General features: G+C 42.3%; 1 protein-coding gene across 1 annotated transcript in view; it reads right to left on the bottom strand.

Annotated features, from left to right (window-relative positions):
• Nucleotides 1-12,929: 12,929 nt before the first annotated feature.
• Nucleotides 12,930-22,825, bottom strand: part of Tes (testin LIM domain protein) — a 42,148-nt gene continuing 32,252 nt past the window's right edge. Inside the window, exons 3-7 of the mRNA XM_051151901.1 lie at nucleotides 22,363-22,615; nucleotides 21,209-21,538; nucleotides 18,856-19,071; nucleotides 18,231-18,389; nucleotides 12,930-13,579 (exon numbers count right to left, since the gene is read on the bottom strand). Coding sequence (XP_051007858.1) covers nucleotides 13,391-13,579; nucleotides 18,231-18,389; nucleotides 18,856-19,071; nucleotides 21,209-21,538; nucleotides 22,363-22,615 — 1,147 coding nt within the window. The 3' untranslated portion in view covers nucleotides 12,930-13,390. The remainder of the gene's footprint in view (nucleotides 13,580-18,230; nucleotides 18,390-18,855; nucleotides 19,072-21,208; nucleotides 21,539-22,362; nucleotides 22,616-22,825) is intronic.

Genomic DNA, 22,825 nt, shown 5'->3' on the forward strand with positions numbered 1-22,825 from the left:
TATTGGTTAACCATTTTGTTGCTGCTTCCCAAGAATAAGAACATCCTCTAAAATTAACACAGTATAATGATCATATTATAATGCCCACACTGACATAGGCCTACCAAACTCGTAGGATCTATTCAAAATATTCCAGTCATCTTCAATGTCTACTATAGCATGTCTTTTGCAGGTGTAGGCTACCATGAAGAATCACTTCCGTTTTTCCATTTCTTTGTCTCCCCGCTTCTTGGACCTTCCTTGGCCTTCATGACATTGACAGTTTTTAAGAGCATAAGCCATTGAAGCTGTTTTCAGAATGTTTTCCAGGTGAGTGTTAGCTCTACACACCATGGCTTCTGGTGTGTATTGGTGTGACGGATTTGCCAATGCACCATATCAGGAGACCCCTCAGCATCAGTTTGTCTGAGTACCAGTAATGTTATTTTTGATGACTTTGGTACTTCCTCACTTATATCCCATTCAACTCTCCACTCTCTATTAATCAACCCCTTAGTGCTGTGAATTTAGAAATTGTATCACATTCAGATTTTCTGTGCCATTTACATGGGCCTTCCCTAGACCTTCACATCCCAGCATAGTCTTCCAACTCTTTCAGTTTTGCCAAATTTGAATTTCCAAAACCCGAACTCTCCTGAGACTCTCCATGACCCTCAGTTCTAATCAGTTGTTTTCAGTACCACGCAAGAAAGACTGCTTCTTAGGACAACTGTTCTCAACCTATGGGTCACAACCGCTTTGGGGCTGAATTATTTTCTAAGACTCCAGAAAGCACAAATGTTTACACTGTGGCTCATAACAGTAGAAAAATTACAGTTAGGAAGTAGCAACAAAAATAGTTTTATGGTTGGGGTTCACCACCGCATAGGAACTGTGTTAAAAGGTCACAGTTTTAGGAAAGGTGAGAGTCACTTGCTTATGGTAACCTGTGTAGGATGATTTCCTTTGGTCAAATAAACTTGGGGATCTATCATTATTACTATCTCTTGTATACTATACATTAGCATATTGGACACAGAAATTGTATGGGTAATGAATTCAAAATTTCTTAAATACGTGTAAAAAGAGACCTTCTTCTTGCCAGTTCATTGTAACTCAAGCAACAAGTGCTTGAAGCCACTGTTCTGCCCAGTGGCCCTTGGAAAGCACCACTGTGCAGCTACAGTGCCGAGGTGGCCTTCCAGTCACGCTCACGCCTTCTCTTTTTCACCTGCTCAAAGGCTGCTTCTCTCCCTGTGGTGCTCCTTCTCTTCCACCAGTACCTGGTTACATGCACGTGCACGTCTCACTACTGAACACACAATGCTTCTGCTTGCATGACTGTGTGACTGTGATGCAGGCATGTCTACAATGCCACCTTCTTCCTGTTTAAGAACCCAGTTCCAATGTTGTTTTCCTCCCAACATCCGTTTTTCTCTTCTCTCCTGTCTTTCTTCTGAGGCCTGATGTGTTGTCTTAATCTATTGGGACAACTGTAACAAAATGTCACAGACTGACAGGCTTGTAAAGGATAAAATCTTAGTTGTCACAGTTCTGACTTGAAACTCCAAAATCAAGATGCCTGAAGTCTCTGGATCTGACAAGGATCTGATTCTTTGTTGAAGGTCAACTTCCCCACTCAGTGACAGGTGACTTCTTAGGCCTCCTTGGTAAGAATGACGAAGGTTTCACCCCCATAATCCATTTAGATCCCATTCCCACCTCTTACTCCACCTGGGTGGGGAGGCAATTTCAACAAGAGAATTGGGAAGAATATGAGCACTCATATGGTATTCCTTGATGAATAATTGCTTACATTCCTGCTTCTTTCTCCATACACTGAGGATCTTGAGCTTATGAGCTTGGTGTACACCTTATAAATAATATCACAGCCCTTGGATCTCTATGAGCACTGATGATTGACAAAATGAATAAACACAGACCTGATGTTTTCTACATGCCTTTAGAGTGCTGTCTAATTGGTCTGTTGACATCACTTATACCTGGTGATGATGTCACATTATTGACTCTTAAGCATCTCTTTAATAAAGTCAACACGATAATTAACCAAAAATAGATATCTCCTTATGCCTCTTGTCATGCGCCTTTTCAAATATTTGTTACAATTAAGGAAAGGAAAAGCACTTGACTTTTTCCCTTTGAATAATAATCCAGATCAGCATCATGCATATTTCAATCTCAAAAATTTAAGATTCACAAATTAAGACTGCATGTTCATATTATTGCTTAGCTATGAGAGAAAATTTGTGGCCTATATATATATCTACATTTCTAAAACATTACAATTCTCTATAGTTGGAGAAAATGTACGAGCAGCATTCTCTCTCTTTTTTTTTTTTAAGATTTATTTATTTATTATGTGTACAATGTTTTGCCTGCCACCAGAAGAGGGCACCAGATCTCATTATAGATGGTTGTAAGCCATCATGTGGTTGCTGGGAATTGAACTCAGGACCTTTGGAAGAGCAGGTGGTGCACTTAACCTCTGAGCCATCTCTCCAGCCCATGAGCAGCATTCTCACGTCTGTCTATAACTTTCACAAAGAGTACTTGTCTTGTAAGAGTCATCTTTCTTACTGTTAAAGCGGTGATTCTTTTGACCTTTATATTTGTTCAGAATAATTGGCTGAAAGCTTTGTTTATGGGACCTGTGTGTTCTTATGGCATGTCTTTCCATTTCAGCTCACCACTGAACTGTTTCTATTACCTCCGTCTGAATGTTGTCTTCTTAAAGGGTCGAGATGGGCTATTCCTAACCAGAAACCTCAGGGCTTTAGCATATGCAGCTCAGTTTCTGTCGCTGTCTTCAGACACTGTTTGAGTAGAGAAATTTTCTACAGGATAGATTTTTTAAAAATATTGCCTTTTCTTCTTTGAAATTAACGGTTGAGCTAAACTTTAGATTTATCTTCTATTTAAATGCATTTCATATAGATCATGGCACAGGAGTAGGGTATAGCATTCAATCTCCTTGCCAACTGTGATTCATAAGGAAACCCCTCTTACTGACTGCCAACAACTGAAGGGCTTGAGATACCAAAGTCTGAGGGATCACAGATTTGAGTGAGCTTGGACCTGGCAAGAACACAGTCTACATGCATTCCAGGTTGGAAAAAAAAGAAAGGAAGGAAGGAGGGGGGTTGGTAAATGCGTAATAAAAGCTACCCTAAATCCAACACTACCCTGTGTGTGTGTGTGTGTGTGTGTGTGTGTTTGTGTGTGTGTGTGTGTGTCTGTCTGTCTGTCTGTTTCCTTCCCATCACCTTTCTTTCATTTTCTCCCTTTCTCTTTCTCTAAAGTGTGAGGCATTGTCACTGTTCTAAAACTCCTTAACCATTGTTAAATGGTGAGCCAGTTAAATTCTCTGGCTGATCCAACACTCCAATCACAGTTGGACTTGGGCTGCTGAACTATGTGGTGGCTTCAATCAGCATTACCATACAAGGCAGCTTTGAATTCCTCATGGTAACCTTTTATTACTGTTTTTAAGTCTCCAAGCACTGCCAAACATCTTGAGCTTTGTGGAATGATTATAAACTTTATAAAGATAAACCTTTGATTCCACTTTGAAATTCTGCTGTGGGATGCCAAAATTATAGTAAAATTGCATATATTTCAAAATCAAAGACCTATATACCCATTTGGATCATTCAATCGTAGAAAAAAAAATGAGTATCGTTGGGCAACTGATAAATGGGCATTGCAGGCTTTGAGAGGAAAGATGAAAATCCAGGCTGGTGGCTGCAGGGCTAGCTTGCAGTTCGGGCTGGCTGCTTGCGGATTCCTTGCATATTTTGAAAGCTGCCCCTTAACAATCTCTAAAGCATTTGTTAGAAACACTTCATAATGCAAGCATGTTTTCCTTGGCTTCTCAGCAGAGAGGTTCTTGCTTTCAGCTCACAATCAGAGGGGTTTTGTTAGGAACAGAAAGAGTTCTGCCTGTAACAAGCGGTGCTGGTGCTGCTGCTGGCCTCCCTGTCAGGAATGAATCTCCACAGAACCAGTCCCTGAGGAGCAGCCATCCCTGTGAAGGACGAGGTTCTTGGAAGATGATCTCAGTGAGAAGGCAAATGAGCACAGCCCATCACTTTTATGTGGTGCGGATGGTAGTCTGCCATGGTGTTTATGCAGGGGAGAAGGTAGGCACGGACGCTTAGCAGGCCAGCGTGGCATGGGGAACAGGATTCAAACTCTGGGGCCTGCTTGCTCCAGGCGTAGCTGTGGTGAAATATCATCTCTGTTTCCTCAGTTAGTCTCTTGTGAAAGGACATGACAAAAGAACTTACCTACCTCCAAGCCTTGTTGTGAGGATTGAGTCATCAGCTGAAAGAACAGTCTAGAGCAGTTGCTCTCAGCATGTGGGTCATGACCTCTTTGGGGGGCGGGATTCAAACAGTGCTTTCACAGAGGTCACGTATCAGATAGCCTGCATGTTAAATATGTACATTGGATTCATAACAGTAGCAGAATGAGAATTATGAAGTAGCAATGAAATAATTTTCCGGTGGTGGTGGTGGGGTGCGGGGGTGGTTACCACAACATGAGGAACTGTATTTGGGGTCATAGTGTTAGGAAGTCTGAGAACCACTGCTTTATAGCTTCTGTCAGAAGCACACTGAGGCAGTTTTAGAAAGGAAAGAAAGACTTAAAGTTAACATAGTTTAGGAAAAGTATCAGTCAAATTTTCTTTCCCTCTTTAAAACACACCAATGTATACGTGTTCACACTTGCACACACTGGCATAGCACATATATAAATATATGCACATAGGCACCTATACGTATGTGTATGCATAAGTACAGGCACACACATGCAGATCCATACACACAAGTACAGTCACATGTATCACCTACACCTATGTACACACATATGGTCAAACACACACATGAGCAAACATGTACACATGCATACACAAGGGTAATTATAATATTATTAACTCAGCCTTTGTCAAATCTGTAATTCTTCTAACAAAGCTTGTAGGGCTATCCAAGAAAATCTTGTGACTGGCCAAGTGATGGTTTCACTTTATAAGAAGCCAGAGTCATCATCAGCCTTCCATGGGAACACTACATCTTATCCTCCAGGGATGCATGCCTGGCAAAGAGGAAGCATCACTGACAGCCTTGGGCTTCCATTTGGATAGGTAGAAGAGTTGCTTAATTTATTTTGAGTGGTGATGATAATTCATACTAACACCCTTCAGCTACCTCAGGAATTAAATTATGTCATTTGTGGAAAAATATGTAGGACTGGACATTATCATATTAAGTAAATATAGGCACAGAAAGATAAGTGTCACTGTTCTTATATGTGAAATAATACACATGCATGTATGTGTGTATGTGTGTGTGTGTGCATATGACGTGGAACACAAAGAATGTAAAAGAGAGAAGGAAAAGGACCTATGGGGAGGAAGAAAAGGACAAAATGGGGGGAAAATGACAAAATAGCCCGTGTTCTTTTTAGCATATGGGAAATCTACACTTAGTAACATGTACATATGGATATACATATATAAGATGAGGGAGCAGAAGGGGGAGGAAGGCAACTAGTGAGAGAAGAGAAGACAGAAGGGAGAAGGTGGCACAAGGCAAAGGGGAGAAAAGTAAAAAAAACAACAAAAAAAGTACGTGTATGAAAATATCACAACAACAACAAATGAAGATGCTACCAAAACTCGACAAGGGTATTTTGTGACATTGGCAAATGCTGAGTGCGGGGACTCTTCGGTGCGTGGACATGGAAACCACATTCAGAATGAAGTCCCAGGTTGTGCAGCAGTGCAGTGCTGTCTGTCAGCTTCCCTCTCCTCTGTCCCCGTGTCACACCCAGGAGCAGATCTTAGTTTGAAAAGAGAGGCGTGTGTATGGGAAACTGTGCTGTATACATTTGCCAGACAGAGCTGCCAGTGCATATTACCTTTCTTAGGAAGAGGATCTGGAAAGTCTAGTCCTTATACTTTATATCACTTACAATAAAAAAGAAAGCAGTTCACGATACAATTTTGATGCACCAATGTAAGGAATAATGTAAACTGCCAACTCTGACTACCACCACACAAACCTCAAGGTCAACCGCTACCACTTTAGCTCGGCTGAGGATCACAACCAATTGCTAATTTGAATACCTGGGTTACAGTATCTCTGTACTCAAGTGGGCCCATGATATTAAAAAAAAAGTCTTGGTGTAGATCAAGATCTTTGCGATCATATAATAGCAGTCCCAAACTAGGTGGATGACAAAGTGCCATGATGAGCTTTCCAAAGGTGCCGAGTTTTACAAAGCCACCGAGACATGACAGAGGTCAGTGTTTAGGAATGTAGATGACAGTGTCCATGCACAGAAGGGTGGAAAGAGGCCGATTACTGCTTGATGATCTAAGTAGTGGCATAGAAACACCATTTCCATCCTGTGCTTTGGCAAAAGAATAAAGAGTAAATCAGTACGAGAGCCTCTAAACTGCGGATGCAGATCACCGGCACCATCTTCTCCCAGGAACTTGTTAGAATGTAAATCCTGGGGCCATACCCAAGATTTACTGAATCAGAAGGTATGAGAAAGGGGGCCCAGTCATTCATAGTTCAGAAGTCCTTTGGGTGCTCTTGAGGTGCAGTCTGATTAGGGAGCCATTGGATTATATCAAGAGAGAGAGTATAGACCGGAAATTCAGAGGACAATTTCCGGTGAGCCTCATGAGAGCTGCTACACCAGAACTGAAGTGCCTATGGTGCTGGAGAGAGCAGCCACAGACAGGTGCAAATAAGCGTTTCAGACAGCAAGCTAGTCTGCATGCTAAGAACGTCTTGGAGTTGGTTGCACTGTACTGTGGGTGGCACCTTAGGATAAAATAGCAATGGCCGTGGCTCAGAAACTGTGATTTGAAATAGATCAAGAAGAAGAAATGAGATGATGGGAAGAGCAAGCCAAGTCCAGTAACCAGTCACCATGGAGATGGCACAAGGTCCCTTATTCTGAAGCCACATATTTGCTGTACATTTAAGTGAATTCTTGCCTAAGAATTGTGTTTCCAAATGATGTCATGTCTTCCCACAAGCCAACACAATCCACTTCAGAAGCATGTGTGCAAGCACACCCTCTAGATGAAGACTGAATCTAAAGAGCCACTGGAGCCATCTCTGTGGATTGCAAGTGCAACAGCCTTCTCACCTCTCTGCCTGGTTCAGAAAGCTAGTTCTGCCTTGGTTGACAACAGATCTAGCCCTCAGGGAATAAATTACTAAAGGCTGAGCCGGTCATAGATGCTCTATTGAAATGGAAGGGTAGGTAAGCCTGCTGGGGAATTCTGGAAACATTTTTTCCTCCTGTCTGGAGTGTAAAACATCCATTTTGCTCTTTTCCCCCTTATCGTTTACTTTGGTGTTGGATAGGGAGTGGTGCTGAAGGGGTGACAAATGCTAAGATGGAAGGCAGCATGGAAGACCGCAGGGTGCCCAGCTCGACACGACTTGCCTCGGCTAGATCTGGTTAGCCAGCAGTCTTGTCTGCAGGTGACTCAGTTGTTTTTAGTTCCAGCTTACGCATTCCTTATTACTCACCTTTCTCTAGGAAGCCACTGGGGCTGAAGTTCAGCACACTCCTCAGCCCTTCACCCCAGGCATCTAGAGTTTTCAGGCTCATTTGGAAACCACACACCCATTCTGCCTTGATGGTCTCCTCATCTGACCCTTTCTCTTTCAGGGCCCTTTTCTCTTTATATTCTGATATCTTACTGCTGTGAACTGCAGCAGCTCACCACCTTATTACCAAAACCTCTTCATTTATGGCTGAAATGAACTCCTAGTTATATCTCAAAGTCTCTGGGTTTTTTTTTTTTCTTTTAATAAAAATGTTATTGTTACAGTACTTTCAAATACTATTTTCTCCCGTGTAGGTAGGTTGGTTGCAGTGCCTGGGAGGTAGGTAGGTGAGGCACCTTCCTCACGTGTTCTCTCTTGTTTGTACTAATTCCTTTAGACTTTTGAGAGTCACAGTTTTTAAAATGTGACACAGCTCCTCAAACCTTACCCCATATTTCTTTTCTAATCATTCAATTCCATTTTGTTTTGAATGTCTAAAAATTAATTATCGTGTTAAATAGACGCTCCAATGACATGCTGCCAGTGAAAGGGCAAACTAATTAGACAAAGCTATTTAAGTATTTAATGTATACATGAGAGAGGAAGAAAGGACACTTCATCAAGCTAGAATAAATGCTGCATTGTGTGATGACACCCCCACATAATCCAGGGACATGGATTCTTTGCATATATGTTTCCATTTTCTATGAAATTCTAAAAAACATTCTCCATTACTTTTTGATAATATTAGTTCCTGGCTCATTCTTTCCTCCTTTGTTGTTGTTGTCCTTGTTGTGTGATGACCTCACAAACTCATGGATTTTCATACAATACTTGTGCCATTTTTTTTTGTCTCCCAAAAATCCAACCCCCATGCTCTGCATCCTATCATTGGAGAGGAGATTCCATGGGATTTTGCCAGGTGTCTGTTTCGACTCCTCAATCAAGATTTCATCTGAATGACACCGTGGTGTCCCAGTTCTCAGTCAAATGGTATGTTTGGAGGACTGAATCCAACGTGCCTACATGCAACAGTGGCTGACACTAGCAACGGTAACTGAGCACAAGGTGCTTCTGTTATTGGGTGAAGGTCAAGACATCCTGGGGAAATGCAGCATTGAAGAAAATCAATAGCAGCCTTTATAAATGTCATTTAAAATGCCATTCAAAACAAGTATAAAGGTTAATGGCATTTTGTTTTGAGTGTTTCAAAACATATTATCAGATTAAATAGGAGCTACAATGACATGCTTCCCGTGAAAGGAAAGAATAATTAGCCACAGTTATTTAAGCATCTAGCAAATATATGGGGAAAAAAAGGTCCTGTTAATCAAATCACAATGCCTGTTGGATTGTGTGCTAAAACCCGTATCTACATAACGCAGGGAAGTGGGCCTTTTTTCATGTATGTAAGCGTTCTGTACAGTCAAGAGTTAAGACTGGGCAGTTACCAGTGGTCAGTAAAGGCAGAGGGTAGCATGTCAGAAATGGCTACCAAGTGATTTTTTTTTTTTTTTATGAAGCCAGGGACAGTCATACATTTCTCTAAGGAATTGCAGACAGACTCGGAAGACAAGTTCAGATATGCCAGGCATTTTGAAACAAGGGCTTAAAGTTATTCTTGGGTAGTGGTGTCTCTTTGGTAACCATAGTGAAGTTGGAAGAACGTAAACACTGTGTGTTACAAATTGCTTAAGGATGACTTGACACTGACTCTCTTGTCTTTGGTGAAATTCATCTGAAACACTTGAGTCAAGTTGGAAATCTATGCTTAAAGACTTCAGTCACTGTAGTTCAAACCAGGGCTTATTAAAGAAGAGACATTCTGTAGTCCCTTGTTTTTTTTTTAAAAAAAAAAAAAAAAGCCCTGCACCTCTCCTGCCCAGGGTTAGCACAGCCGAGCTCCCCCTGGTGGTGTGGGTGCAGGACAGCTGGTAGGCTGACCCACTCAACTACCACCCAGGGCCCAGATGCAGGGCTTGGAGGTGGTCCACCCCAACATCTACCCCATTCATGACCTGCTGGAGCATGTAAAGGAGCCTGTCCTGCATACCCATAGCTGCAAGATCTCCATGGCACAGGGCAACAACAGGTTATACGAGAAGAGTCCCAGTGAGGATCCAGTATTGATACGGTAGCCAGAGGCCTTGAACCAGACCAGTGACTCATGGCAATGAGCATTTGCAAGTAAAGCTGTGTGGGCAAAAGGGTACACTGTGTGACACCATGATAAACTGCAGCCTCCACAGTGAGATTCTTTTGTTTTGTTGTGTTCTGTTTCGGGTTTACTATTACTATCTTTGTTCCGTTTTCTTTTGGGGGTGAGGTTGCAAGGACGGAGGGAAGATACGAAAGGACAAGGAGTAGGGTGAGGGTGCATGGTGTGAAATTCACCATCAATAAAGGTAAAAGATAAACATAACATGTCACAATTATGGAGATCAACAATCCTAGAGCAACTGGAGTTTCTTAAGTGCAACTGAATAAAAAAATCCCATCAATTTCTCAATTCATAATTGTACCAGGGGTATAAAAATATTCTATTTAGAGCTGAACAGGGTACATGCGGCCTCCATGGAGGAGTTCATGATCAACTACTCCTGTGTGAGCCTTCAGGGAGGGCATTAAGCAGTATCCCTTGAATTGTCTTCCAGAAGCTCATGCTGAGTCAGCATTTCCGTCTGCATTTCCTGGACCCCAAGAAGGTTCGCCGTTCTCTTTTGTCACCGAACCCTCTTGAGTTGCCACCCACTGCTGTTCAGGGGACAAGACACGCACAGGCCACTGTCATGTCTTTTAATATCCAAGATGGTGGCTTCTGTGGAGGAAGAGGGTGTCTCTGGTCTTGCCCTAAGCATCAGCGACGCTTCTGTGCTCTCTTCTAGTGAGCATTTTGTACTGTTACCCGCAATGATGTGATTATGAAATTCACACCACTTCAGACATAGAAACTCTAAGTTCTGCTCCTGAGAAATAAACTCGAATGAGTCTCTAATGAGAAAAACATATTAATTCATCAATACCAGGGAATTATAATTTTAAAATGTTTTACATTGTTCACATTTGGGAAAAGAAATGCACAAATCCAGATTTAAAACTTCCATTGGGGGGGAGGGGAGAAAGAGAGAGAGGAGGGGGAGCTTTCTTCATTGCTATTCAATATACGGGAGTCCAGCCCACTGTGGGCAGTGTCACTGCTAGGCTGAGCTGTGTAAGAAAGCTAACTGAACAAGCTGAAGGAACAAGTCAGCAGGGAACATTCCTCCAAAGTCTGTTTCAGGTCCTGCCTCTAGGTTTCTGCCTTGGTTTCCCCTCAATACCCGATTATAACCTACTAGGCAAATGCCACCCAGAAATTGCTTTTGGTGTCAATCTTAGCAACACCAGGGACAAACTAGGACACCAACTAACAACAAAAATGCTCAGTTATCTTGAGAACCTCTTAAGCCGAGGAGCTCATGACTGCGCACTACAAAGACGAACTAAGACTATTCAGGAGAGAGGCAGGCATAGTGGATCTAGGCCACACCCACACTTTGTGTGCTCATGTCCTCAGTGACTGACGTCCTTAGTGTCAGCCTTATTCTGTCAGCCGGCGGCATAGGGGACAGCAGAGGAGGCTACGGTGGGTGAAGGTGGCTCTGTTCCACCTTATGCTCACTTTGCCAATGTCTGGGGAAAGTATTAAACTTTATAGTCAAAATGGACTGGAAAATATCTGTCACCATTTAAGGCAAACCAAGGCAGAGATAAAAATGGTGTTTATGGGCAAAGATACACATTTCACCGGGATATTGTATGTGGAACTGGCGTTCTCACTGTTCTATGTGTTCAGACCATTGGAGGAGGCTTAATGCAGAGGGAATACAGTGTACTTGGTAAGCACTCATGTATCTACTCTGTGTGTGTTGCGTGTGCATGCTTGTAACACACAGAACAACAGTATTCAATAGTAACTGAAAACTGGACAAAGAAAAAAAAAAAAAAACCCTAAAACTCCAAACCATATTGTCCTGAGTATGTGTTAGAAAAATTAAACTACTAAGACAGAAATACTTAAGACTGGGGAGCTAAGCTGTGCTTGCCCAGCATGCAGAAAACTCTGAGTTTGATCAACAGCACAGCACAAAGAGCTGTGTAATCCTAGCATTTGGGGAAAGAGGCAAGAAGACCGAAGTTCAAGGTCATCTTTGGCCACATAGTGATTCTGAGGTCATCCTAAGATACATGAGATCCTATCTCAAAACAAAACAACAAAACCAGTTTCAGATGAAAGAAAAACACACATACAAAGTCTGCTAATAATCTGGAATTGAGAAAAACAAAACCCTAGGAGAGTTTATAAGATCGTATTTATAGCCAGGCATAATGGGGAACACTTGATATCGTAACACTTGGCTGGCGAGTGCAGGGTAACTGAGAGCTTGAGATAGGATAGTCAGGCTACCTAGTGAGACCCTGACTCATCAACAAAAACAAACACAAAAACAACAAAAACAAAACAACTTCCTCACAAGACAAGTAAAAATACAATGCTTGATTCTCTTAAAGTTCACCTAAAATAATGACACCTCTTATAAAAACCTCTGCATGACCTAAGAATTGCCAAAAGGTCCTGATTTAAAGTTTCATGTAAGCACTCTTTCCCTGCAATGAGAAATACAGGCTGTGTGGCCTGTCAGCAGACTTTACTTTTCAGGGTTATTTTTACTCTTGGAGACAGCGCCCCCTGCTGTACTATATTCTTAACTGCAGAAGGATTTTTTTTCCACTCACAAAAGGATGTAGAAAAAGACAATCATTAAAGTGAAAGAGACTTTATTTTGAATACATATTAACTCATTCCATTTAATATTCATAGTGCATAGTTATGTGTGAAAGCATACAAAGGGAAAAAATTAAGAGCACCCAAAGACGGGAGTGCATAGGCAAGAATACAGTCTGTGTGTCTACAGCAAGCTTAGAGGTAGCCCAAGAGAATACCCATCAGGTAAGACTGAAAGTCATGAAAACAAAAAACTGAGTCAAAATAAGGCCGGGAAGTGACATCGGCACAAGCTATACTTCCCAGTGTCCAAAACCTATACATATTCTTTGGATTTCAAAAATAATAAATGAATAGCCTATTTTTATGTTCTGGGTAAAAAAAAAAAAAATCTCTAAGAGCAAAGTGCACATATTGTCCCAACAACATACGTATAAAATGTTCAAGGCCACACATGGAAGTAACTAGATGACAAATGAGAACACTGAGAGGTAAAGCAAATAGAAATGCGATAAGAAAGAGGCCCCTCTGCCTCAACCAGGGGATGTGATTGGAGCCTCCACTGTGCGCCACACTGCCTGACAGAAGGAACTCACTGAACGCCATCATGCCATCATACGGGGCAGTGAGACAAGCTGAGTGCACAGTGTCATATCAGGCAACAGCTAATTTCCTTTACATTTTCCATGTGAATCAAAGCATAGAACTCGACATGTTCATGTCTCCCAGGCCAATGAATACATATATCACAGTATTTGGCACTAGGGTATACAGTTTTAAAGAATAACTAAATTCAAGCTTCCAATTCAAAGATTTAATATGTGGACATTAAAGCTACGATTCTTTACTTTTTGAAAAAAAATGTGCTTAAAGCAGTCATTTAAAATTAATACAGAATTTGTAAGGTTGAAAAAAAAATATTGGACAAAATCTTCTGGTTTGTTATATAGTTTTTTTTTCCCCTTTTATTATTTTTTCGAATTGCCTGTTATCATGAAACGCAGGCCACTTTGGACAGCTGTGGTCAATCCTGCTCCGCGCGCTCCTCTCAGGACACCATCCTCTTACACTCCACGGAACAGAACACCATCCCTTCTATAGGGATGAACTTCTGCCCAATAAGACACTTGCTGCAGCAGGAGCACAGGAAGCACTCTGTGGATGCATGCCAGCTGAAGCCGTTGTACGTCACTCTCTGTACTTCCGGGTCGATGGCGTTGTGGCATCCTTGACACACCTGCTCGGGAATAAAGCATGGAGAAGCGGGTTAGAGGCTGACCATGCCAGCCACACCTGCACCTGAGGGCAGACCGAACCTGAGTCTATAGATGATAAATTTTTAAAGGATATAAAAGAGACACAAATGCCGGGCTTGGTGGCGCACGCCTTTAATCCAAGCAGGTGGGAGGCAGAGGCAGGGGGATCTCTGTGAGTTAGAGGCCAGCCTGGTCTACAGAGCAAGTTCCAGGACAGCCAGAAGTACACAGAGAAACCCTGTCTTGAAAAGCAAGCAAACCAACAAAAGATACACAGTGGCAGTGACATATTGGTGAAACATTTTAGTCAGCAGGGACCCATATACTGAGCATGGTGGGAAATAGCAGGTAAAAGGCAAATGGGTGGAAGTGAGGCTCTTAAGCTGTCCCTGTGGTGGTGTGAATAGGAAGTTCTCACAGCAAGTCCCAAAGCACTGCCTTTGTTTCCAGCTAATTTTGTTAGATTTCACAAAAATAATTAGAATGAAGTTTTATAAGATTGTTTTTTCCCCCTCACTCATTAAGCTCTTAAGTGGTAACATCACACATATAGCATGAACATATGATGCCTTTGACACGGACACATCATACCTGTGGCACAGACATGTGTGATTATTAACATCACTAATTTCTAGAGAGTGATAAATTAAAATTAAAATCATACTCCAAGTAATTAAGAATTCGATTAAAAATACAGACAGTATTTAAGAACAATAAGTGCACACCATAAATATACCTTGTAGTTAATGAGCTTCTGTTCTGTCATAAGATTAGTCATTATTTATCTATCATCTATGCCGTGGCATTTCATACTTTCATTCATTCATTCATTCATTCATTCATTCATTCATCCAATTTCATTTATTCTCTGCACCACTCAGTGTTTTGTTTTGTTTTTCCTATAGAAATGGTACCAGGCTGGACCCAAATTCCTGATCCTTCTCCCTCCACCTCCCTAGTGCTGTGAGAACTTGTGATTTACAGGGTGCTGGGGGTCAAAGCCAGGGCTCCATGCGTACTGTGCAAGTACTGTACTAACTGAACTGAACTGGACTCCCAGCCCACACTCAGCGCCCTATGTATGTTATACTCAAATACACAAATGACGCCAACACACACATACGTCCACATGCAGCAGAATAGTCTTCTTAACTAAACACACATATGAAGACAACAAGAAACACTCCTCTAAATTAGAGCAGAAACCAATTCACTGAAACCTCCAAAGCACCAGGGAGCTCATTTGCATTCTGGATTATATATGATCTCAGTAAATGTTTTAAAAGACCTGGAGAACTAGCAGGTGACACTGACCAACATTAAGCACCACTTGTCTCTTGGTCAGGAATCACCACGATGAGCAGGGACATTTCAATCCTTTAGATGAAAAGCTATCAATATATGTTTGTGAGTCAATGGTAAACTGTCTGGGAAACTAAGTGATGCATGCCACACATAGCCACCTTAACCCTGAGATACACTTTCTGTATACTTTTGAGCTATATAGGTTATTAAAAAGACTATGTACAATCTATGGGTCAAACCTGGCTGGTAAACAGGGAAACGCTTTCTTTGCATAATCCAGATAGGATTCCTGAGCACAACAAATGTCAGGGTTAAAACCATACATGCACCCTGAATCCACGGGTATACTGTGTAAACAGCGGTTTTCCATGGATTTTCTATAGAATAATAGCTCAAGTAGAATGTTCTAGTTTTCTGTACTCCATATTAGTCTTTTAACACTTTCAGATTGTGTGGAGCCATTTCACACAGAATGTTTTATTTCCTTATGATTTGCCTTCTTATTTTTCTCAGTTTTATAGAACTATTTGTGGATCTTTTTATTATTAGTTAAAACATTTTTTTTCATTTTTAGTATAGAGAAGAAGACAAAAACAACGTATTCACTTACATATGAAATTAAGAAATTATTTAGGTTGAAAGCCATCATATGGCTATAGAAATGGCGCATTGAGTTTACGGCTTGTTGTTCCATATAGGTTAGCTTCACGAACACATTTGATGACCCTTCGCCCTGGAATCCTGAATATGACTCCAGGTGTTACCAGCAGATCCCTGCTTATTCAGAAGCTCAAAGCTACATGTGCACTGAGGGCCTTCCAGGGGACTAGACCCTTCATCACAGCGTGCCTGGCAGTGCATCTCTTGTGATCGTGAATCTCACACAGCTAAAAGAACTGCTTCTGTCCATCCCTCCTGCTTCTTCTATCCTAACACAAGATGTGGGGTAGCTAATGCTACTGTAACGGCTGCAGATGTGATGCCCGGGTGGCCAGTGGAAGGCCGGGAGTGCATGGAGACAAACCAGGCATCGGCCCATCTCACTGCTCCTTCTAGGTAACTGTAGCCCAGAAATGCCCTGTTCAGACTGAGGACATTTCTTCAGGCTTGAAAACGTTTTCCCTTTCACTTAAAAAAAAACAAAAAACAAAAAACAAAAAAACAAAACAAAACAAAACAAAAAAACGTTAAAATCTCTACACAAACTAACATGGTAAGTTAGATAATCTCCAAAGATTCATGATCATTTTTTTTCCTGCTCAGGTGAGATAAAGATACCTCGTTTTAATTTTAGGCAAAGCCAATGTTTCCCTTTACTAAGAAAGTAACTCTACTAGAAGAAACAATGGCATGTTATAAAAGTAAGTGATTAGATATCCTTTTTCAAAAATGTTTCTTTTAAAAATACATTTACTTCTGTCAACTGAATCTATGCAATAATGTGTCTGTGAACATGGAGGTGCAATAACAACAGCTGAATAAAGCAGTTTCACTTGTTTAAACCTTGACTACGCAAATAGCTGTGGGGCTCTGTGGTGCTGCTTTAGTGTTTGGAGCAGAGAGAAAACATCCCTGCCCTCAGGGATTTATATTTGGTTCTTAAAAACAAGATGATACATCCTACAAAAGCTGACCATTATGACATCCTTCTTCTGCACACAAAGTTACCACCATGTTAGGTTATATGATGTATTAATGCATGTAACTATTTAATATCATGTTCCTGAGAGAAGGGAGGCCTAGGGTGAATCCCAAATGAGAAATAAGAGGAAAACAAGTCAGTTATTCAAGAATTTTCCAAATGTAGATACTGAAGACAGATGAAAAGGGAGGCTCTACTTTCCAGCTGCTGCACACACACACACGCACGCACGCACGCACGCACGCACGCACGCATGTACACACACAATGCAGGTTAGCCAGAAAGAAAGAGATGGAGTAGGGAATTGGAAAAGTTGTGAAAACTGAGTTTGGAGAAACACATAGGTATTTATATAAGACAAGGAATAGGCAAGAGCGAGCGAAAGGCAAACAACAGACAACTACGCCCAGAGGTCACATGCCTTGGGAAGGTGTCATCTGGGTTAGATAACTGCAACGTGTAACGGGCAAGCGAAGACCGGGTAGGTGCATTAGGCAAAGGCTTAGCACGGCTTTGGGCAGGTGGTCTGCCAGTGTCATGGAAGGTGGTTTTCAGCAAGGTGACTGTTGGAAGCAGGGGCAGATCTGTGATGACAGTAACTAAATTCCCAAACATGAAAGTCTGAAGCTGAGCAGCTGTCAGGATCTGAGAAGGGCTGAGGAGAAACAGTGGGCAGAAAATGTGTGAGGTGGTGAGTCAAGGCTGAAGATGGGCAGACAGCAACATTTGCCTTTTTCTTAAAGCATCATACTTTTAGAACTACACATAGGTATTTTTCCTTACCCACAGGAATCCCCTATGATATAGCTTAGAGGGATCTTGAACTAAAGGAAATAAGAGCTTAGCCTTCTGATATTCCTGGCTTATAAGCCCGACTATATATGGTCATCTTTTCACCATGTATCTACATTACCATCTCTTAGCCAGCATGCAGTAGCCATAGCTCTGTGTAACACAAAGTGGATGCAATTTAAAAAAAAAAAAAAAAACAAAAAACCACTCTCACATTAAGCACCTGAATGGCCCACACAATAAATCCAAATATACAGGCCAATTTTGTTGTACCAGATTAATTCTGTGAGCATTTAATTAAGAAACAGTCACTTAATAATCTCCAGGTAGCAAAACAAGGTCCTAGTGGGTGCATTAGTAGCATGTACAGAAATCATTTTTTAAAGACTTATTTATTTTAGTACCTTATCTGTATTAGTGTTTTACCTGCATACATGTCTGTGTAGCATGTATGTGCCTGGTGCCTGAAGAGGCCAGAACCACCCCCTGGGAGGTCTAGATGATTGTGAAATGCTTAGGCTCGAACCCAGGTCCTCTGGAAAGCGCAACAAGCTCTCTTAACTGCTGAGCCAACTCTAAAGCTCCCCCAAACCATTTTAAGCGGAATCTGATCTGCAGTAATAAGAATAGATCAATTCCCATGAAGGGATTTTTTTTTTATGTTAGGAAATTATTACCAGGCATCATATATAATCTGTACAGCAAACACACAGGTAGAATGGGCCATCCTGAGGTGCCAGTAGTGGGTGGTTTACGACTTTTGACCTGCCTAGGAAGGAATCGCATGCTTTCCTTGTACGGGTTGGCTCTTGCCCTCTCACTTTCAGGTGATGTAGAGGCAGAAACGGAAGTCACTGCACAGGCTGAGGCGACTGGGTCCCTGAGTGGCTTACCACAGCATGGTTCTTCACGTAGCAGGGCTTGCACACAGGCTTGTCACTGACCATCACGTATATCTCTCCTGCCAGGATGTTGTCACAGTCAAAGCAGCAGAAGTGTTTCAGGTGCCAATTCTGGTTCTCTGCTTGGGTATACTCATTACTGAATATCAGCTGGCAAGAGGGGAAAAATGAAACTCATCAGGCACTTAAGCCTCCAAGAGCAGATTCTTTTTTTTTTTTTTTTTTTTTTTTTTGGTTTTTCGAGACAGGGTTTCTCTGTGTAGCCTTGGCCATCCTGGACTCACTTTGTAGACCAGGCTGGCCTCGAACTCACAGCGATCCGCCTGCCTCTGCCTCCCGAGTGCTGGGATTAAAGGCGTGCGCCACCACGCCCGGCTCAAGAGCAGATTCTTAAGCTTAACATTTGAAAATGGTAACATCCGGCTTGAGTTTACCATCAAAAAAAAAAAAAAAAAAAAATCAATCAGCCTTTTGTTTCAGATAGTTCTCATTAGTTTACTCAGGACACCCAGAGCATACAGGGTTGGCACTTGATGGACGCCTGTTGTCTCCTGGATACCAGAGACATGTGGGGCACAGGGGAGAGTCTGTAAGAGGGTGTGCCTGGAGAGCGTACCTCGTCACAGCCAGCACAGCGGGGCTTCTCGCTGTCGCAGTAATGTCTGCCACAGTACAGCTTCCCATTCTTCCAGAAGTAAATCAAGTCAACCAGGAGCTCGCCACAGACGCTGCAGATGAAACAAGCCGGGTGCCAGAATTTATCACAGCTGGCCCTTTCGGCGTAGATGGCTGGGTCCCCTTCCTTCATGGTCTGTTTGCAGCAGTAACAGGACTAAGGGGAAAGAACGCAAAGCACAGTCATCAGAGCACTGGTACCCACGGCCCCTGAGTTAGGGTATGCCAAGCAAGCTGTGTCTACAGAAACCACAACAGGGAACAGACATCGCCATGAAATGGAATCACTCAGCTTCCGTCTGTTGAAATCAACTTCTTCTGCCCTGTGTACAACACAGCACCGACTGGAAGTTATTGATGGGGAAAGGGTTAATAGTAGTTTTCACCTCAGTTTTATATCAGTTCTCTGAAGAAATGATTATGTAAGAGCTGTGAGTAAATGTTTTGAGTATTATACCTATTAACTGACCGTGCCAATTGGACCTAGGAGAAAAACATTACAGTCAGCTCTGGCCCGGTGCTTTACTTGTCTGAACTATGATCCTCCTTTATCTTCCAGCCACGACAAAACAAAACGAAAACACCAACAAAAACTCTTTGCAGAGACCTTTAAAAGACCCTTGCCAACACAACTCCCTAGATTCAAGGCTATGGTCTCACAAGCAAGCTAGATTACCCAACCATATATTAGTCCAATTAATGTTAGATAAGTTCTCTGATTGGATTTGAGGCCTGCTCCATACGAGGGAATTTATACTTGTTACTATAAACCCGGCCAAAACCCATGGCTGCGGAGGTCTTGGGCCTGCTGGGGAACTTACTACTGTTGCTCAGCTGTGTTGCTATAGTAACAAACCGTGATGAGTGCAGAGACTCAGAAAGCTCAGGGAGCTGAGGACAAACGACAGTTGAGTGCTCAGATCTAGAGAGAACATGTACACTCCTTGGGGATGTCTTGGAAGAGAGAGGACAAAGACTGCAGGAACTGGAGGACAGGGAGAGAATGGCTGTGCAATGTTGCCTGCTGGGTGTGATTTCAGCATGCCAAGACGGTCTCACAGAAGCAGAGGCTGGCTGCACTGGGCCTGCACGTGACTGGGCCAGTCAACAGTCAATCGCACGCATCGGGGAGGGGCTCACAGGGCCATGTCCCTCCTTGCTTAACTATTGGTGACTGATGGATTCTGCGGGAGGAACAGGCATTGTCTTCATCTGTGTACTCATTGGTGAGCCAGCAAGGCTCCAATACATAGGTCCAGTCCCTTGGCCAGACGGTCTCTGTTGAACTCAGTAGATGGCAAAAGAATAGAGGAAATGTGAGGAAGGGACATGGGGGCTTAACAGGAATGGCGGGAAGATACAAGAGGGATGGGAGTAACCGCTATGTCCAAGGTACGTGTGTGAAATTGTGGAAGCACATACTGAGTCAAACTTGAGAAAGGAAAGGAAAACAGCTCGTTAATGTGGGGGTTAACAGAGCGTTTAACAGGAGTTGATAGGTGCTATGGTCTACATCTATCACAATAAGGTACAAAGCCTAAATGTGTTCTTTGCTAAAGTGAGATAAAGATGATTTTTAGTGATGTCCTCACTACTCAGTGTTACATTGATATATTAGCCAATGCTAGCCAATATAACTAAACTAGAGAAACATTTAATAGATATAAAAGGTAACCAATCAATACAAGGATTATGCTTAGAAGCAGATGCTGGGGCCGGAGAGATGGCTCAGCAGTTAGGAGTACCTGGCTTCTCTTCCAGAGGACCTGGGTTTGATTCCCAGCACTCACATGGTAGCTCACAAGTGTCTACACTGCAAGTCCCAGAGGATCCAACAACATCCTCTGACCCCCATGGGCACTGCATGCATGTGGTATACAGACATACATGCAGGCAAAAAACATCCATACGTATAAAAAAAAATAATTAAACAAAATGTTCTAAAGAGCCTTTTAAAGAAACAGATTGGTAGTTTATTCAAGTAAGAAGCTAACTACTGTGAACATGCAAAACTCAAAACTGCTCTTCAAAATAATCAGAAAGTTTGACTTTGGATAGACACCTCAAACATCCAAATGTAATTCTCAAGGTAAGTCTAAACTGGATTTTTACTCATTTTGTTTCTCTTATCATAATCCTTTTAGAAACAGAGGAATGACCCCCCAACGCGCACGCGCGCGCGCGCACACACACACACACACACACACACACACACACTTGCACACATGCACACACACCCTAAGAAAGAAAAGGATCCACAAAACACAACGCAAGTCAACAGTATGACTACTCACATACTGGGTCTTCTTGGGCTCAGCGGAATTGTCCGTAGGACCCACTGTTGCCGGGATGTTTCTGTCCCCAGCAGGGCTGTGCCCCTTGTCGCCCTGAGCGTTCAGCTCGGAGGGAAGCTTCACATCGCCCACTCCCAGGGCCTCGCTCTTGTACTTCTTCACGAACTGCTCCATCTCCTTCACCTCTTTGGGGGACAACTCATGGCACTTAGACGGGTCCTGGTCATGCGCAGGGAGCTGCTTCGCCAGCTGCTTCTTCCGGTACTGCGCGCCCTCCGAGCCCGCCACTGGCTGCTTCTCCTTCGGCAGCATCTGCATGTATTGCCTGGCCTAGGGTGCAGGGAGACCAGCGCTAAGTGGGATTGTTCAATCTTTGCTAACGTTGGCCAGAAACAAGTTTACTTAAGGAGAAGGGAGTTTCATCCTTTGACTATAAACATCTAGTCACACATAGAAAACAGGTTTCAATGAGTATAATGGACACATTTTTCTCCATGACATTAACTCCATCTAGTTTTTACGAACATTAGGATTATTACTGTTTACTTGTGCTCAATCAGCAGATGGATCGCTATATGAAACATTTGGGTAGATCGTTATGAGTGCAGGGTGGACCCGTGGCGTGTTCATAACATACAAGCATCATTTGCAAGATTTATTGTAATGCCCTAACCGACCCTACAATTCTTTATCTAGTTGTCATAATAATAGAAGGAGCTTGATGCAAAATCACATTTTTTGCCTTTTATAGTAAGAAAAACATAATGGAACTTTTTTGCTCAGTTCTAAATAAATACAAAAAATCTAATATTTATTCTTTCTCATCTTAAGAAAAAAATTAAAAGTATCCTAGAACATTTTATAGATTGATATAAAACACCTAATTGGTTTTTTCCCTGATTTTCACATAATTACTACAATTGTTAGAACATTTCCTAAAAAAATAAGGTATATTAGATGGTCAAAAAAAGTCTATGAGACATGTAGAATTGTGTTTAAAATAATAGTAATCGGAATCCAAAGCCAATGGGAACGCAAGAGAAACAACAGATGTCTGGTAGTTGACCATGTCACAGAAGGAACTGCCTTAAATAAACAATCCAGTAACACGAAGAAAAGAAAAGCCTCCTCCATCCTCCCTCCCCAGGACTTACCAGCGCCTGGTTCTGGACCGGGGGAGCCCACTCATAGGTAACGGTGTTGATGGATACATTCTTCTTGGCAGCAACTGGATTCGTCAGTATCATAACATTGCGCTTATACATGGGAATTCCATCTGACTTCAGCTTGGCAATCAGGGTGGTGTACTTGGTGTCTTCAAAGAGTCTCCCCACTTTCCGATCCTCCTCGTTGCTCAAGAGGACGTCGTGCTCTTCTTGCCCACATTTGCAGTTACGACATATTTTTCTACAGTTTGGGAAGAAGCAGAAAATGACCAACTGCACCTAGCCAGTGATAACTACGCATGTGCAGCCCTTCATGTTTCTTTCAAAGCGGAGGGATGAGTATTTGTAAACTAAGCAAGAAAGACACATGAAGACACACCCTTGCTTCGTGTGACTTGGAGAACTCAGGTTATAACTAAGACTGTACATGTTCAAGGGGCCCGGTGTGAGG

This window comes from Acomys russatus, chromosome 10 (genome assembly GCF_903995435.1).
Source record: "Acomys russatus chromosome 10, mAcoRus1.1, whole genome shotgun sequence".
NCBI classification, from domain to species: domain Eukaryota; kingdom Metazoa; phylum Chordata; class Mammalia; order Rodentia; family Muridae; genus Acomys; species Acomys russatus.